General features: G+C 37.9%; 1 protein-coding gene across 2 annotated transcripts in view; it reads right to left on the reverse strand.

The window, feature by feature from the left end:
- Nucleotides 1-464: 464 nt before the first annotated feature.
- The window catches only part of RALA (RAS like proto-oncogene A), a 30,082-nt gene continuing 11,781 nt past the window's right edge, over nt 465-18,765 (reverse strand). For both annotated transcript variants that reach the window (XM_063158372.1, XM_063158364.1), the window contains exons 2-5: nt 11,184-11,338; nt 10,165-10,373; nt 6,594-6,768; nt 465-2,411 (exon numbers count right to left, since the gene is read on the reverse strand). In XM_063158372.1, the coding sequence (XP_063014442.1) occupies nt 2,289-2,411; nt 6,594-6,768; nt 10,165-10,373; nt 11,184-11,297 (621 nt within the window). In that variant the 5' untranslated portion in view covers nt 11,298-11,338 and the 3' untranslated portion in view covers nt 465-2,288. The remainder of the gene's footprint in view (nt 2,412-6,593; nt 6,769-10,164; nt 10,374-11,183; nt 11,339-18,765) is intronic.

Raw genomic sequence — 18,765 nt, forward strand, 5'->3', positions numbered from 1 at the left:
ATTCCCTGCAGGTTGAGGAAGCTCACTTCGCTTCTCCTTGAGCATGCCAAAAGAAAATGACTTAGAAGCATTTTTATTTTATTAAAAGTTATGTAGGTTGTCCCTTTTTTTATTTAGGGTTTTGTTTGTTCGGGGTTTTTAGTTGTTGCTGTTGTTGTTTGTTATTTTTTAAAATCTCACTTTCCATTCTATTAGAAAAGTAATTTTGGAACAAGCTTACCTCAGTTTGTTGCCCATTTTCAGGTAGTCTTGTAGCATCTAAGCAAATTACCTATGGATAGAAGGCAGCACATACATAGTTTTTAAAAAGTGGCTTTTTACCAGGCTAATTTGGTTTAATGTACAATCTTCTTCATGCACATAAACCAGTCTTCTAGAGTACTTAGGTTTAACTGCTCGACAATTGGTATTAGATGTAGCAATGTTTATGAGTAATACAGTTATCAATTAACACTGCACAAGTATTTTAGAAAAATGGAAGTTTATTCATCTTTCAATGGCTCAAATAGCAAATAAAAGGACAGGATAAGGCATCAGCCAAGACAAGTTTTGTGTGTCCAGTGGCTTCATAACACCTCAGTTCCCAGTATACAGGTTCCAAAGCAAAGTCACAATGTTAGTGGTTAGACTCCCTGGCTAGATAGACCCAAATGAGTACACAGTAAGATGAAGACTGGCTTATATTTGCCAGTTACATGAGTAACTTTTATTCTGCACTTGGCAGTCTACTAAATGCACATACAAAATTCCTACTGATAAATATTGAACATGACAAATGTAACTCCTAAGACTTGAGTCCCTAAAACATCTGTTAGCATTAAAGTTAAATATTTGTTACCTAGTTTTCTTGAGCACATTTTAAACTGTCAGTTATAGGCTTATACATGTATAAAAAGTATAACAGTTTGTGGAATTGATCTAGGCTGTCTCACCCCAGAGGAGTCCAAAACCCTCAAACATTCTGGTATATTTTTAGTTAAGATGTAGCACACTGACCATGTGCTAGTATTCTTCTTGTTCTGAAGCAACTGAGGCAGTATGTTTTGTTTGGGGATTTTGGATGTGCATGTTAAAGGTTTCTGTATTGCAAAGCACATTTGATTGTTTGATATCAACATTAAGTAGAAAAAGTAGCTACACTGTTCCCCATTTGAAAATCAACATAGACTAAACAGTACAAAACCTGCAAAGAGCTTCAGCATAACACACTGTGTTCCAATAGCTAAGTATTAGGAACAGAAAAGAAATTAACCAGAATTTCCCAGACAACATCTTAACTCAAAACATATAAGCGCTACTAGATCAGCCCCACTCCACCCAATTCCAGGGAGTTAAAACCCAAGGAACATCTAGACAAAAATCTATGTGCAAAAGGGAAGTTTCAAGGTACCAGCATGTTAAATTTTAAACAACAATTCCAGGCTTTTATGTGCCATAGGCCTATGACTTCAGTCTTATGTGTATTCTGACCTTTTAGTTTTAAGATACCATATTGTCTACCAAGTTACAGATGATAGAATATGCTCTGTATTATTCACATTACCAGAGTATGGCACACATTTAAAGAACAAACACTGCTAGCAGACAGCTAGTGAGTGAAATCATCCAAGTAACTGCGCTCCACAGAGAGGGCAGTCTTGCACTGATGCATAGGGACAGTCTCCATGCAACAGAGTTGAAAATACACCCTTGATTAAGCAACCTGCTATGTTTGGGTTTTAAAATTAAGGCATATTCAAATGTTTCATGTAAAAGATTACATTGCTCTTCTAAGTTAATCAGGTAATGCAGAACCACATATAGTTTTCCTCAACATAGCTGTTCACATATACATTATTCTTTTTTAATTTGCATAACTCCATGGCAAAACAGCTGCATACTGCTTTGTTAGGGATCATGTTCACAATTGTAATTTTCAAGGCAACAAAAGACAAGATGAATTGACAAATACCAGTGATAAAAAAGTATGCTTTATAAGAACCCACAAAGTAATACTTTGCCCCTCTTGTTCACTATTAAAGAAAAGACTACCTATGAAACACTACATTCAGAAGAAATGTGAGTAGGTAGGCAAATATGAAATGGACTGAACTTTGCTTCTCTTGAAGCCACATAAGTTTTTTTCAGTGAATTTGACTTTCAGTGCCACTCCAAATCATGCTTTTAGTGGTACATTACATTTTCCAACATGTTAGGGTAATTTCAGTCACTTCAGCCTTCAATGGCATGCTTATAAATTATGGTTTTTATTAGTATGGTCAGGGTAGGAAAGGAATCCAAGCTTTTGATTATAAAATGCAACATCTTTCTCTGATTCTCTTAGCTAGGCTTTTTCTTTTCTTCTTCCCATTCTTTTCTTTGCTGTCTTCCATTTTTCTGGCTCTAATTTCTCTCATTAAATCAAAAAACACCTGAAAAAGATATAAAATGATAAATGCAAAAACAAATGACAGACATGTGTTAATTTAAGCTATCATTGACATCCACTTCAGTTGTTGTGAATAGAATCAATTACATGCAATCAGGTTGACCGAACAAATATTAATTCAAAAAATCTGTCACAGGTTTTGAAGGTCAAGTTGATATGATGCAATCCTGCTTGTTTCACAGCACCATAATGTTCCCTTGTCTTCTGATATTCGCTTATGAATTCTTCAGGCAATTTTAAACACAAATTGAAAGAAGGGTCTCATCACCAGCCAAGATTTGCAGACATTGTATGTACATATTACTGAAGAAACTTAAGGAAATCAGTTTACCTTTTGAATATTTTAAGTCATGAGCTGCAAAGGCTGAAAAGTGCAACATCCAATTTTAGAAACTTATTAATGGAGAAGTAGCATAGACTGAAATGCACGAATGTTGTATGGTATGTTCCATAATGCAAGTTTAAGCACAAAGTGACTAGAGGAAAAAAACAAACCCAGCATTTCCTTTAAAGCAGTCTTCAAACATACAGCTACATAAACAATTTTGTTGCAGTGTGATTTCATGGTTTAGCCCAGAATCCCAGTTTCTCCCCTGAAGATTCCCTCCCAGGTGTGTCCATCACCTCTCCTTTCCCCCACCCTGACCCCTGTCAAGCACTGTCTGTCAATCCTGGAGTTACAGAAGGTCTAGAGTGATTGGGCAGATTCAAAAGATGCCCTCTACCCGTGGGGGAGCATTGGACCATCCAGATGTCCTTTGTCCCTTGAGACCTCCTCTCCTGTACCTGGTTGGTGGGCTTCCTCTCCCTTCCCTCCTCCCCTCCCCTGGTTAAAAGGGTGAGCAACCACACTGGGAGTTCAGCTGGAGGAGTTGCTGGGTTCAGAGGCCTGTGGGCCAGAATGAAAGCTCTGGATCAAAACCCTCCTTTCCTTCACTACTGCCCTTAAAGCTTCCCCAGCAGAGGGAAACCTGAGAGGAAGCTCCATCCCGCCGCCACCGGAGCCCTGGCATGCCTGGACTTGTCTCCATGCACCCAGCTGCAACCTACAGCTAGCCAAAAGTGTGTCTGGGGTGAAACACCACAGTTACAACTATTTGGTTCACCCAATGGGGCCAGACAAGGCAAGGCACGTCCTGTCGGAAATATTGGTAATACCAATACAATTTCTTACATCAGAATCTCAGCTGCAACTACCACATTGCACTTTCATCAAATGGTTTAGGACAAAGTTGGAGATACACCACTGACTCAGGTAAGAGAGATTCTACTGACAGACAGTTAAATCTTTATGATTGGACTACTTAAAGCTACTTTACTAATTTCAACAGCAGATCTTGACTTGATTTACAGAAGGTTACAGCAAACAGTACGTATACTTCTTCATAATTTTACTGTAGGAAATCAGCTGAGCAATTCAGAAACTTTTCTCTCAGGAGAGAGCCTTTAGATACCCTATCAGCCTGAGAATGCTGAATCTCATCTGCCTTGGAAGCTGTGCAGGATCAGGCCTGGCTAGTACTTGAATGGGAGACTACCTGGGAATACCAAGTGCTCTAGGCTTCCCTTTTCAGCCCTGAGATGAACTCAGTTGGTCAGAGCATGATGTCAATAAGACCAAGGTCATGGGCTTGATCCCTATATGGGTCATTCGTCCAAGAGTTGGACTCAGTGATCCTTGTGGGTCCCTTCCAACTCAGATTATTCTGTGATACTTTGAAATTTGAACTAAGCAATACATCTATGTCAAGGGATTTGATCCATTTCTGTGAAACATGGACTGAAAAGCTCCTCTACAGACCTTAGTAGGTTTTTATTACACTGCAGGAAAAGAATCAACCTTCATCACATCAAATCTAAAGAAAATCAATGGAACTAAACATTTCCATCAAGAAATGAGATTGCCTTTAGATTTTTAAATGGGCACTAAGTTGCTTGTATTTAAGTCTGTGCTAATGGCAAGATGCAACTGTCAGCTTGCTTAAGTACTGATAACTGTACAACAGTATTTAGCTGTCTGGGACACATAACCTTCTGAGAAAATGTTTAGTGGGTCACCTTTGCCAAAATGAGTGGAGGCTGGCTGTGTTTTTTCAAGTGAGTAAAATCACTATTCTGGAATTCAGAGAGACCAGACTACAAAAGTAACACCAAGCTTGTGTAGCAAACTCCAAAACTTCATATGCTTCAAGCAACTAAGAATACACAGTATTCACTGGTGCCAACAAGGTCTCATTATAGCCTGCCAAACCACAAATCTATATGACACATGCTAATCTGGATCCATTATGCCATCAGCTCCATGTATATGTAAAGGCTATTGATCCAAGAGCTACTGAAAAAATATGTTATATGCACTTTTTTCCCCAACTGCTAAACAATAATGAAGTGGATTTCAAGAACTGGATTTTTACAACTGTAATAGATGGCTGTTAACTGCAATTATATACCAAAACTAAAAGATGTGTTAGTTTTTAAAACAACAAAAAAATTAGGGCTTTATTCAACAATGAGGATGAGTTCTGCTGTACTTGATTAAGAACTCTTTGCTGTACTGTAGGGTAAATCACTACAGTACTGAAAAATCAGTTTCTTCAGTAAGATAACTGACAGGACACAACCAACAGTTACTGCAAAAGAGAATTTGCATTACAGCTCTCCTGCTGCAATTGACAGCTCCTATATATGGATTTACATTAGAGAATTTTTCACCAAATGCAAGATGCACATCTGGATCAGGGCAAACTCAGACATCAGTACAGACTGGGAGATGAACTTGTTGAGAGCAGTCCTATAGACAAGGACTTGTGGGCTTTTCATGGATAAAAAGCTGGTCATGACCTGGCAATGTGCACTCACAGCCCAGCAGGCCAGTGATATCCTGGGCTGCAGTAAAAGAGGACTTGCAACAGGTCAAGGTAGGTGATTGTCCCCTTCTACTCTCTCATGAGAGCCCACCTGCAGTGCAGTGCCCAGGTCTGGGGTCCTCAGTGCAAGAAAAAACATTAATCTCTTGGAGTGGGTCCAGAGGAGGCCACAAAGATGCTCAGTGGGCTGGAGCAGCTCTGCTATGAAAACAAGCTAAGAAAGCTGGTGTTGTTCATACTGAAGAAGAGAATGCTCCAGGGAGACCTTACTGCAGCCTTTCAGTTCTTTAAGAAGGTGTATAAAAAAAGACAGAAAGCATCTTTTTATGTGGGCAACTTGTGCTAAGACCCTTGTGGGAACAATTTTGAACTAAAAGGGGAGAGATTTAAATGATTAATTGTAAAAAACTTCTTTACTGTGAGGGCAGTGAGGCACTGGAAAGGGTTGCCCAGAGAAGTTCCACGTGGATGCCCTAACTCTAGAATTGTTCAAGGCCTGGTTGGATGGGGCCTTGAGTAACTCGAACAAATGGTTGGTGTCCTTGCCCATAGCAGGGCAGTTGGAACTGGATGATCTTTAAGGTTCCTTCCAGCACAAACCTGTGATTCAAGGGGGGATCACCTTTGTCAACAGCTCTGAAAGGCTGGCACATTGCATTAAACCTACTTATTTCTTTTGCCACACAACTGTGACTCTTACAGTCTGCAAGGCTGACAGTTATTCTGAATTGCAAGACCTTGCACTCTTGCTGAAGCACTTGCAACTAAGCAGGATTTTTTTCCCTCGGAGAAAAATATTCTTATGAGGTTCCGAACCAGGTTTTAGCTCTGAAAACTCATGAGGCATTTTTAGGCTTTTCATAGCTTTTTGGGTTCATCCGGTCTTCATCAAAACAACACACAAAGAGGCAGATGGTTAAATGAGGGTAAGGGAAGGCTCAAATCCCTCCCCCTTATTTGCTTTTATAATGAGGATCAGGAAGTATTCTTCACTGTTCAGAAGCAGACTCTCCTCTAGTTACAGGAGCTGACCCAAGAAAATTTTATAAGGACTTTTGTGTCTTGGATAATAATGATTGCTTGCAGTTTAGAATGGGATAAATGTGTTATACCTAACATTTTCACTATTCTACAAGAAGTCACCTAGTCATGCACTCCTGACAAGCTAAGGAAGAAAAGTATTTGATTAAAATTCCACAAAATTATTGCTAAAATTAAGAACATAAAGAGTATGATCCATGAAAAAGAGGGATAAAATAAAAACTGATGAACTTATTGTTTAAGAGGTCAGTTATTACCTTGTCAACATTAGCTCGTGTTTTTGCAGAAGTCTCCACATAATTAACATTCCACTGATCAGCTCTGTTTTTTGCTTCCTCTACAGAAACTTGCCTTTTATCTTCCAAATCTGATTTATTACCAACTAGCAAAAAAGGAACATTCTCATCTTCTTTTACTCTTAAGATTTGCTCCCTGGAGAAGAAGGAAAAAAAAAAAAGGAAAAGAAAATTAAGCTTTGCATAGAGTACCATTCTTAGAACACATAAAGAAGAACTCAGACTAAACACTTTCATATCTTACAGTGACAAGCCACTTATTCCTATTATGTAGCTTATATAACAGGAAAGTCTTAAACCTCATTATGACATGTTACAGAATGAAGACAGAGACAGACAGCTAGTTCTTGAGGAAGGAAGCAGTTGAGTCAGTAAAAAATGAAAAAAAATAGAACAGGACTGGTTTAGGTGATAATTTATATTAATAATTATTTTCCATGAACAGTGTTATTTGTGAGCATCTACCATTACATTACTGTTTTTGATGGTCATTTTTAAGCTATCCAAGCTTCAGATTAACAGCTGATTCTTTCCTAACAAAATGTGCCATTTTAAAGCTGATGAAATGGTCCATAGCACATCAAGAAAAAATCTCTTCCTTTCAGGAATCTTTCTCAAGTCAATTATATTCAATTTCTCCAGAGATCTTCATTTAAATATATACAGGTATGTCTGTACACATACCTGTGTACAGACACAAGCTGTATATATATCAGATTTTTAAGGACAGACCCTGCTACTGTTTTAACTGCTAAGATGACAGGTTTAAAACTATAAATAAAACTCAATACCACAAATAGTTTGGTACTCAAGTTTTCAACACTTAAAAAAATAATGAAAGTTTTCTTCTAATTGAAAATGCATTAATACTACCAGGAAGAAGAGTTGTCTCAAAAGAAGAACATTCTGTATTTTGTCTATGAAAAAAGGAGTATGAAGTTAGTTGTGAAATGTAGCCCTTTATCATAGAGCAATTCCTGAAAGACTGTAAAAAACACAGAGAAATAAATATCTTTTGGTGGCTGAGGTGAGACCAAATTTAAAGTTGAAGGGAGAGAAGTTGAAGACAGTTAAGTAATCAATACTGATTTGGTACACAGCACGATGCCCACATTACAAAAAGCTCTGAATAGCACGCAGTCTTGTGCAGGAAGCCTACTGACAGAGCTCAGAAACTGCAGATAGTCCATAATTTTTTTCTAAAACTGGGCACTTGAGGCAGACTGTGACACCCCATTTAGTATGGGGTATAATTAAAAAGCAACATTTCTCCTCTTCCACACAAATACCAGTGCAAATGTTTTAACAGAGTCTGCAGCTATCCAAAAGTAGTTTGAATAGCCAGGGGATCAGGAAGGTGACCAGAGGAAAACTCAGTGCATCATGGCAGTACCTGTGTAAATAAGATTTCTGGTAAAAACTAGTCCTTGCAACACTAGTTACCCAGGCAATGCTATACTGGGTTAGCGTGACAAGGTTTTGTTAGTGGTGGGTCTATAGACATGGCTTCCATGAGAAGCTGCCAGAAGCTTCCCCAGTGTCCATTACTGGCAGAGCCAATGCCAGCTGGCTCTGGGAGACAGCCACTGCCGGCCAAGGCCAAGCCAACGTTAACACCTCTGTAATAACTTATTTAAAAGTAATACTGCACAGGTACAATTGCACTCAGAGAGGAAAGGAGTGAGAATATATGAGAGGAACAACTACATAGATACTAAGCTCAGTGAGAAGGGGGAGGAAGTGCTCCAGGCATCAGACGTAGGATTCCTCTGCAGTCCATGGAGGACACTCATGCTGGGGTATGCTCCTGGCAAGGATCTGTGGGCCCCTGGAGAGAGGGATCCATGCTAAAGTAGGTTTACTGGTAGGAATTGTGGGGAACCTATACTGGAGCAGTCTGTTCCTGAAGTACTGCAGCCCATAGAAAACGACCCATGCTAGAGTAGTTAGTGAGCTGCAGCTTGTGGGAAGGACTCACAGTGGAAAAGTTAATGGAGAATTGTCTCCCATGGGAGAGACTCCCCACTGGAGCAAGAGGACTCCTCTCCCTGAGGAAGATGCAACAGCAGGAGCAATGTGTGATGAACTGATTGTAACCTCCATTTCCTGTCTCTCTGCACCACTGGGAAGGAGAAGATAGAGCCCAGCAAAGAGGGAGGGGTGGAGTGGAAGGCATTTTTAAGGCTAGTTTTGCTTCTCATTCTTCTGCCCTGATTTTGATTGGCAATAAATTCAATTCCTTTCCCCAAGTGGTGTCTGTTTCACCTGTGATGGCAATCAGTAACTGAACTCTTCCTGTGCTAAACTCATCAGCCTTTCATTGTATTTTCTCTTCCCTGTCCAGCTGAGCATGGAAGATACAGAGCTTTGGTGGGTACCTGGGATAGACCACCACAGATGCCAAACAAACTTTGACATTTTTACAAAAATGTAAAAAGTTAACCTAACAGCAATTCAGATGATGATATTCATATTGTTCTTTGAGCCCCTTCTGAAGACTAGACAAGAAATACCTAATTAATGATGTGCCAGTTTGAAATTGAGAACTTTAAAAAAAACGCACATTACGAGAGCCAGAACAATTCTACTGAAAGCAAGCCCAAATTTTAACAAACAAGTTTTCAAGTATTTAAAACTATTGTCATTGCAGTATTGTCATTTTCTAAGGCCAAAGATTATATACTTTGAAGCATTGGCATGATTTTAAACACAGTTGAATATGTTATTTTGCACTCTAGGGGAACTGAACTGTACTAAACTGTCCTCCATGACTGACAGTACTCAGCATAAGCCTGCAAACAAAAAAGACCTCCTCTTGGCTCTCTCAAAATATAGAAATACAGATATATAGAAACACAAATAAATTAAAAACACCAGTAGATGAAAAATTTACTTTCTCCCCTCTCCATACCTCTTCCTCCTCCCTTAAATATTAAACATATGCTGCTACTTAATGCTAATTAAGTTGAACTGTGAGAGCATCTCCAAGAAGAATAATTTCAATGGGATGCAGATAACTCACTTTTATATTTGTTTCCTTAATTTTATTTCAAATATTTCCCATTTCACTACACTTGGAACTGGTAAAACTGTTTTCTATTATCTTTTGTCTTTTATAAAAATACAGTAATGAGTTATTTAAATGTTTTCTCTCTCAACTGAAATTAAACACCTGCAATATAGTCCTACCTGTATAATATTCTATAACTATCATGAGAGTTTTAATATGATGCAGTCTGTGGTTGAGACCATGGTGAGGCAGCTATCTTCTGAATGTTGCTGTGTGTCTGTTCTGTGGCAATAGCCCTCCAAAACAAAAAAGTATTCCAAAACACAGCAGCTAAGACATCTAAATTTCTACAGATAGCAAAGGCTTTTGAACAGACTAGGCATCTGTTCAAAACATTATGTGACAACAGTAAGAGCTGCAATCCAGTCTGGACCACCAAAAGGAAATTACAAAACACACAAAAAAACCCCACTTTCAATCATCTCAGTGTAATTAGAATGATTATCTTGCCTTGTAACTTACCTGAAGTCTGCAGTTGCTGCAAAGGATTCCAGCTCTGTAATAGAGAAGACGCAAAGAAAACCTTCTCCACTTCGGAAGTAGTTGTCTCTAATTGCAGCATAGTCCTCCTGCCCTGCTGTATCCAATATATCAATTTGGACTTCTTCCCCATCCAGAACAACCTTTTTCCTGTAGCTATCTGCTTTGGTGGGCTCATAGTCTTCAACAAACTAGAAAAAAAACCCTTCATGATGTAAAATCATGCCTGTATAAGAAACTTGCTTCTGTTTGTGCATCTGGATATAGCAAACATGAAATGAGAACTGTAACTAATAACTAAGCATTGTGCATTTAGGCCCTGTGAAGTACTCAAGCAACTCGTAGTTAAAGCAGACTCTTCACCAGCCCAAACATTTTTTAGGTTTTTGCTTTCCTCAGCCATTACAAGGAAATGTAGAGGTAATTTCAAAACATCAGTGTGTGCACATCCCAAACTACTTCTGGTTCAAGCACATCTGTCTGCGTTCCATTATGAAATCAGGTAATCTTGACTTTAGATAAATTTAGTATCTACTTTTAAAGTACACTGAATGCTTAGCTTCTGACTTTTAACAAAAAGGGATGACATTCACTGGAAAAAAAAAAGGAAAAGAGAAACTGATTTTCTTTCCTGTGCTCAACACCAGCACAAAAAACATGGAAGAAACTGGCTGTTTCAGGTGTCATGCAACTCAACTAAGTGAAGAAGCTTTGAGCTATAATAACCAAGTTCTAAGTCTAGTGATCAATGCAAAAATATTCCAGTAATATAACAGAGTATCTAACAGCTGAGAAGTCTGAAAAATGCCAAATTTTACCTTCACAGGCACCTTTAGAGGGCAAATCAGTAATGTCAAAACATGTTTTTGTCACACTTAACTGCTAAATTTCATACCACATCACTTCATTTAGACCCTTTCAGAAAATAATTCTACAAATGTAACTTAAACAACACTATGTAGCAGGTATCTCCTGAGATCATTTCTATGACAGATTCTTACCTCATCATACATAAATTGTAGTGTTAAAGCAGATTTTCCTACACCACCACTTCCCACCATGATGACTTTGTGCAAAGCCAATGAATTCTGTCCTTTAGGTTTATTTGCTGCCATCTTTGGATTGCAGAAAATTCACAGGTATCAAACAGAAAAATCTAGAAGAAAAATATTTCTTTGTTAGTTTTCTTTTCCTTCTCCTACATGAACTGATAAAATTGATTTTTTCAAATTCCTACATATTTAATGACTTAATTTCAGTTCTGCTTTAGTGAAAGCTACCTGCTCTTTCACTGGAAACCATTCCACAAGTTATATTGAGCTCATCCTTTTTTTTTTTTTTTTAATTAAGCAAAAAAATCCTTCACCATTTGGAAGCAGCATTTTGGTACGCAGCATTTTATTTTAGTGGTACAGTAGGTGTCAAGAATTCTTGATAGTTTACTATAAGAATTGAAAAAGGAAGCCACAGTGAATCAACAGCATATAAGAAAACATGATATGACAGCTGGAGGGGAAGGAAACAGACTTTTGAAGGATTTCCAGTTTAAATGGCAAGCACTAAGACACAGCAGCAAGGATTAGCTAGAGTACTTTTACAGGAAAAGCAAGCAAACTTAAGATCTAAAAATACCCAGTTTCAGTAAGTCAGAAACCAAAATAATCTAGTTTAGAGTGGAAAGATTCAACTTGCCTCCATATGTAATTATTTGGTATATTTGGAGTAGTTGTCTCAGTCTTGTGACTGCCTGTTTGAACACAAATCTCTGCATCTCACCAACACCAAGGGGCTCTATGACAGCTAATTCACATAGTTTAATGAATGTGAATAACACAAGCACAAAAAGTAGCAATTCCATAAACTTTAAAAAAAATCATGTGTGCTAGAGTTTTAGTGGATCTCTATTTTCCCCACACTTTTGTTTCATTCTCAACCTATCTCAATAGTAGTAAAACTGTATTTGTGAATGCTTGCACAGTTCTTAAAACACAGTGGTCCCTCTACAGTGACTCTCATCCAGAGACTTCAGGTCAAAACAAGGTCTGAACTCCAAAAGAGACAATGACATCTACAATACATATATAAATACAAGGAAGATTTATGGTAGCAATTGAAAACCAAATGTAATTTTCATATTTTAATTAAAAACTCAAAACCAGCACATTCACATGGCTCAGTTATATAACTACCAGATAATAACGCAGCATAGTAACTTATCATGATTACCTTGTTACCTTTAGCCATCAAGATTATTTGATAATGTCACACTAAAATTACATCCTACTGCATAATGAATTACGTGTGCAGCTTAAACAATCAGAATGTGAAGCATGACAACTTCCTTCAAACTTGTATCAAAAACCCTAGTTGAGGCCATGCACTAAGGCTTTGTTAGCAGTGATGCAGGTATATAAAAGCACCACGACTAAAGCTTCATCGAGATGAAGCCAATCCTTCATGGAAGTAAAATAAACACACGCCATCAAGGTTCTCACACTGCCATGCCAACAAGCAGGCTGGGGATGAGCAAGCAGCTAGGAGAGCTACTGAGGACCACCAAAGGGATATCACCATGCCACAGCCCAGCAATAAAAGTTGTCAGAGAGGTTTGAAGTTTGTCAGCACTGCCATTGCTCAGGAACTGCTGGGCGTTGGTCAGCTAGCAGTGAGCAAATTTTCTTTTAATAACTTTTCTTGGGTTTGTTTTCCTTTTTAAAAAATATTTACTAAGTTATCATTATTTCAACCCACAAGTTTTCTTACTTTTACCCTTTCAATTCTCCCCCCGCTCCCACGAGTGGCAGGGGGACCTAGCAAGCAGTGGGACTTATCTGCCTACCAAACTAAATCCAAACTATGTAAAAAACTTTTGAGATCACATCGGCACAGCTACCCATTCTACTGTCAAAGAATTCTGAAAATGCAACTGAAAAGTCAGTCAAATTATTTTCCCTGGAAAAATTATCTAAGCAAAATAAGCATAAGTAAGGTGCTATACTCAGTACAGAGATATAGTGGAGAAATACAACTAATAGCATGGTAAAAGTTCTTTTTAAAAGGAGATGGAAAACAGCAAACATTTCTGTTTTGGCTTAAAAAGAACCATTTCTTTCTTTTTACTCAAGAGGGAGTACAAGAACATACATAAATAAATAGTTCCAAGTCACGCTTTCAACCTACTACATTGTTTTTCTTTGTGCACTTTTCTCTTAAAAGGAAAAACACATCCTGAAAATGATGCTTCTTAGTATGTATGTCAGACAAGTAAGAAAGAAAATTCATCTGAATTCCACTATCGACTGACAACAGCTCAGTTTGCAAATGTTAAATTACAATACCCACCTGGATGAGACCAACTCTAAGCTTACTAAGCACTTCTGTAAGTACTCCAATACTGGAACCAGTCCAAATGAACTCAGCAGGACCTCACTCAGGTGAGTTTGGGCTAACAATATTACAGTCTGAAAAAAAATTTAAATGCACAGTAGCAATATTTCACTGTAATATTTGCTGTAAATTAATCTCCAGTCTTTAAGTAGATTGAGCAATGTGAAAATTCATATTTTACTTCAGCTTACAATTTAACAAGTAGTGTCCCAGTGTGACAAACAAGTTGCCACTTTTTGTACTCTCTGCAGCAGCTGACCCATAAAAAACCCAAAACATTTCCATTTCCAATTTGATCCTGACAAATAATTGTCAGTAAACAACATTCCATTAAGATACTGAAAACAGGAAAACTTCACACTACCACAGACTTGAAATCTTCAAGATAAGCTCGTCATAAACACTATGCCACCTTTGAGAGTAGAAGAGTGGCTCAGGGATGTCAGTTTACTCCCAAGTTCTTCACAAGCCAATAAAGATATAATGCTGGCAAAAACTTAGGTCTCTTGAGTAGTAGACAATGTGGAAAGAGAGAATTAAGTCACAAACAATGCAAGTACAATACAATATGATACTGTGCAAACAACACTTAATCCGAAGAGACTGCTTCAGAGCAAATATTGTGCCAGAGAGAAGAAAGACCTTGAAAGGGATAAGTTCAAAGCTATTGGCACAATAGCACCTGTTTCAGTGTGCTTTGAAAAACAAACAAGAACCTAGATTCCAATTTTAAGAGTAAAGCACCTGAGATGAAGTTTCATGCAAAGTCTTTCTGCCTGTAATTTATGTAGCCTGACTTATTTTCATAAGTAGTATTAATTTGGGTCATATCTAGTTACTGAACTGTCCTACTTTATAATTACGATAAAACAGACAGAGACTATGGCAAGAACCCTGCTGTGTGAAGCTCAAAAAAGCATACTTCCTTCATAAGCATACCATGGCATTGCTTAATTTTGCTTAATAAGTGCAAAATTACTTGCAGGTCAGAAGATAAACACAGGATTATCCTACAGTCAAATCCTACGTCACCTGCAGAAAAAAGATGTTCACAAAGAGCCAAGCGTGGTGTTGTCAACAGCTACATTATCCATTTAAACAAGTCAGCTTTTTACCACACCCACTGGAAATGCCAGCACATCAATTCAGATGGTAACATATACAAAAGTTTACTCCTAAACAGTTCTTCATGTGGTTCAATAAGTTGGAACAGAAGCAAAAGCTGAACTGGCTCAGAAATGTACTGCAGCGCCTTCATTCAGAAGGGCAAGAACATTGTCTAATCACCATGCTGTGGATCAGTCCTCACCTCTACTGCAGATAAACTCAGAGGAAGCTGCCCTTTTCCAACATATTTGAGCAGATAAAGACACAAACAAACAAATCTCTGACTGCTCAGACAAAGTAAGCAGTTCTCAAAGCTCCTACAGCTGTTTTATTGCCTGCTTGCAGATAAACACACCCATGATTCTGTGCTCCATTTAATGGCAGTTTTCCAACTGGAGCTAGGATTTTTTTTGTTTGTTTTTTTTTTTTTTTTTGAGCCAGGCTAGCAAGCAATTAGATTAACTAAGAACTGCAGGAGCAGGAATTATAATTCATGTTAGCATCAGTGATATTGGACAAGAGAGTGTCTTGTCCAACAGTCTAGAAATCTGATCAAAGGAAAGAAGAGTAGGTAGCAAAATAACTTTTAAAGTTATTTTTACATTATTAAGATCATCAAAGAATTTCCATCTGGAGTTGTAAAGCTGTTGCTTGTTTTAAGTGATTGGCTTTTACCTGTATCAATACTTCTCGGAAACTCTTACACATTACAGTCAGCACAGGTCCTCTGCACAAAAATTACAATGTTGCCTTGAGTCCCCCATGGATTTAAACACAACACGCAGCTCCACCCTCCAGAGGAGCACGCTGAAGAGTGTAACACAACTTAGACACAGTATCGTGTTAACTTCTGCACAGAGTCTTCAAACACAGAATGGTTACCTCCAGCTCCAGAAGAGTAAGAGAGAATCAGGTAGCTGCTCAAAAAGCAGTTTTGATCTCCAGGGACAATATTTTCAAGGAGAAATTTTTGCAAATACAAGTTAGGAAAGAAAAAACCCAAAAAGCAGGAATCCTTAGTCTCTCTTTCTTAGTCTTTATTTTGTCCTTCTATTTACTATTTCAGCCAAATAAATGGAGATAAAAATATACTTATGGACAAAAAAACCTTATGGGTTTTATCCCTCACTCAACTGAAATGACTCTTCTTAAGCTGTCCTATTCTTCAGTTGGCTTTTTCTTACAGAATAATTTGCTCCAAACCAATCAAAGCATGTTTCCTTACATATCCATTCCATTTGTCCTCTACATCCCTCCCCAGTACAATAATCCCAAGGTTCATACACTAAAGGAGAGCAAAAAAGTGGCCAACAGAACAGCTGCATACCGTCCAAAAAGGGCAATAGACACCCAATTTAGATTGCTTTCCTTCCTTCACTGTGGATCACAGGGTACAGAATTCCCCATATTTAGCCAGCACCAAATACTGAAGAAATTTATAGAAACAATCATATCCAAGATACCTACACCTCTGTCAAAATGTACCCAAAACTGGCCAAGAGGCCAAAAGCTAACAAAGAACAGAGCGTATGATCAGTCTCATTGTCTTAGACAAGGTGACCAAAAGAAGTCCAGAAGCTATTCCATTCATTTTAATTCCTTGGAGTCTTGTAAATGCAATGTAAACGAGAACAGACCAGGAAAAGAAAAGCATTACACCAAAGTCACATCACTACAGGCACAAGTTCAGCTGGCATCTTCTTCACTACTATGCATAAAGCTGAATGCAGGCCTTGTGAATATGCAGTTGTCCTCAACAGGAGGACTTTGATTTGCTGCAGACATTTGTTTGAAGGGGTCTGGTTAAACATAGCTTGTATTTACAGATAGCTGGCACACTTAGCATAGTTGGTTCTAGTTAATAAGTAGAGATAGTGGTGCCTTTCATCAATTGCAAAACAACTTTTTATTGTCAACTTTATAGCCTACATAAAACTAATACATCCAAACTAAATCCTAGTTCATTTCCTTTCCTTTAAGAGAAGATTACATAAAGATTTGAAAGTCTGTCATATTAACCTCATTACCCACTCACTTTTGAGATCAGTAATTTTCTTCCCTGAAGACTGCTTTATATAATAAGCATCAATTACTAATGCTAGCTGATAGATTATTGCACCCACCTTTACTCTGTTTAACAGAGCTCCAACTTGATACATTTGAACTAACAGGAATAATTTAACTGTAGTATGTGAGCTGCCTGCACAATATCAAGAACTACTTAATATGCTTTGGCCAAATACTTCCAGAGAGGCAAAAATTATCAATTACTTACCGAATAATTAAAGAAAATTTTACAGTGGAAACTCATATTGCTCTAAACAAATAACTTTTTTTACTTGAAGAAATTAATGCCTGCACAACTCTGCACTTTACACTTAGTATCTATCACCTCTAGAAACACAATCCACACCTTATTTCACACTGAAGTGAAAATCTATGGTAATTCTTTTCTAAAGAGAGTTAAAAAATTCTCCAAAGTTTTGTAATTTCCTGAAGTGTATCAAAACTCTGTTGTCTTATGTGACCTACAAATTTCAAATTCAATTTTCTAAGAAAAAGCACAGGAACAAGAATTTTGAAAAGTGGCAACATATTTCACATCCAAGGACCATGAATCAATACAATCTTACCTGTTGTGAAAATATCACAAATTCAACCAGTTACTTGTTTATTGAGTCCCATAGTTTCAGTTTGGTTAACAAGAGCAAAAGTATACTTGAGAATGCATTGTTTGAAAATAGCACTAGCATACTAAGTGCCAAATATCTGGAAGACTCCTCACAAATGATTCAGATATTTCTGCAGCAAAAGCATTCCTGGAAAAGGAGGGAAGCAACTCCAGGCAAGCAGAATCTAACCCTCCCAGCATCTGGTTCCAATTACAACATTCAAACCAGATCAGCAGAAACACCCCATGACCCAGAGATTGATAGGATATGTGAGGACACAGATGGAACACGATACCAGCTGCTTTAAGAACTAGAGAATAAGGAAGTTTTAAAAGTTAGATCAGCATTATTGTTGTGTCATCAAGTCTGATGGTGTTTTATTATAGTTTCAGTGCACAATATCCAAATGCTGCACAAAGTAATATCAGTATTTTATTCAGGTAAAACAAGTATTTCAAATGTTAAATAATCACTACAAACTTTAAGTAGTAGACTAGAGAAAGAGAAGAAGGAATCCAAATGTTCAAACCTATCTTAGTAATGAGTAATCTCATTAGATAACAAAACAGGCCTCCTGAAACTCAGCCTAACAAGTTAGAAACTTTCACAGCAAGTATTTCCTTATGTCCTGAAAATAATCCTTTGACATAAACATTTTGAAGTAGGAATTAAGATATGAAGCTTCCCATGAGTTTAACAAGCAACTAAATTGCATTCAAGGTTTCGTAAGAATCTTTCTTTACAAAGCTTTCTAGGGCACACCTTAGCAGGTGCTTATGCCTCCCACACCCACAGAACATATTTACTATGGTGACTGACTACACATAAACTAACAAAAGTCAAGGGCAGAATACTGACTTCAGTTCTATCTCTCAGCAGAAGCAAATTTCCTCAGGCAAAAGGCCCAAATTTCCCAGCTCCTTGACACAAGTACTTCAAATCATAACCATACCCAGGCACTTCAACTGGAAAAGTCAACCAGTGAGCTCTTCACCCAGTATCAGAGGTCCATCCATCCCATAAATTCCTTTGTGTTATAAAGAATACTAGTTCCCACATGCCCACAGCTTTAGACTCCTAAGACATCATCAGAAGAATTGCAATTTCTCCAACAAGAAGTCACTAAAACACAAGAAACAAGTTCACAGACTTCCAAGAGTCTCCCAGAGGCTTTACAGGGCCTTAGTGCCAACTTCTGGGCATGGCCATGAACTAAACTACACTTTCTGAAGTGAGAACAGATATGTATTTCTTATGCTTTAAGGAATCATTTCAGCATTTTCTTACTAAAAGGCCTCTTCAGCTTCCTGCAAGATGACTTGGGGAAGTACTTCCATAAGGAAATTTCTTAAAACCCCCATGGAGCAGCACATGAAAACCCTGACAAACTGAACAACAGAAACAGTCTAGAACAAAA

The sequence above is a fragment of the Melospiza melodia genome, chromosome 1 (genome assembly GCF_035770615.1).
Source record: "Melospiza melodia melodia isolate bMelMel2 chromosome 1, bMelMel2.pri, whole genome shotgun sequence".
NCBI lineage: Eukaryota > Metazoa > Chordata > Aves > Passeriformes > Passerellidae > Melospiza > Melospiza melodia.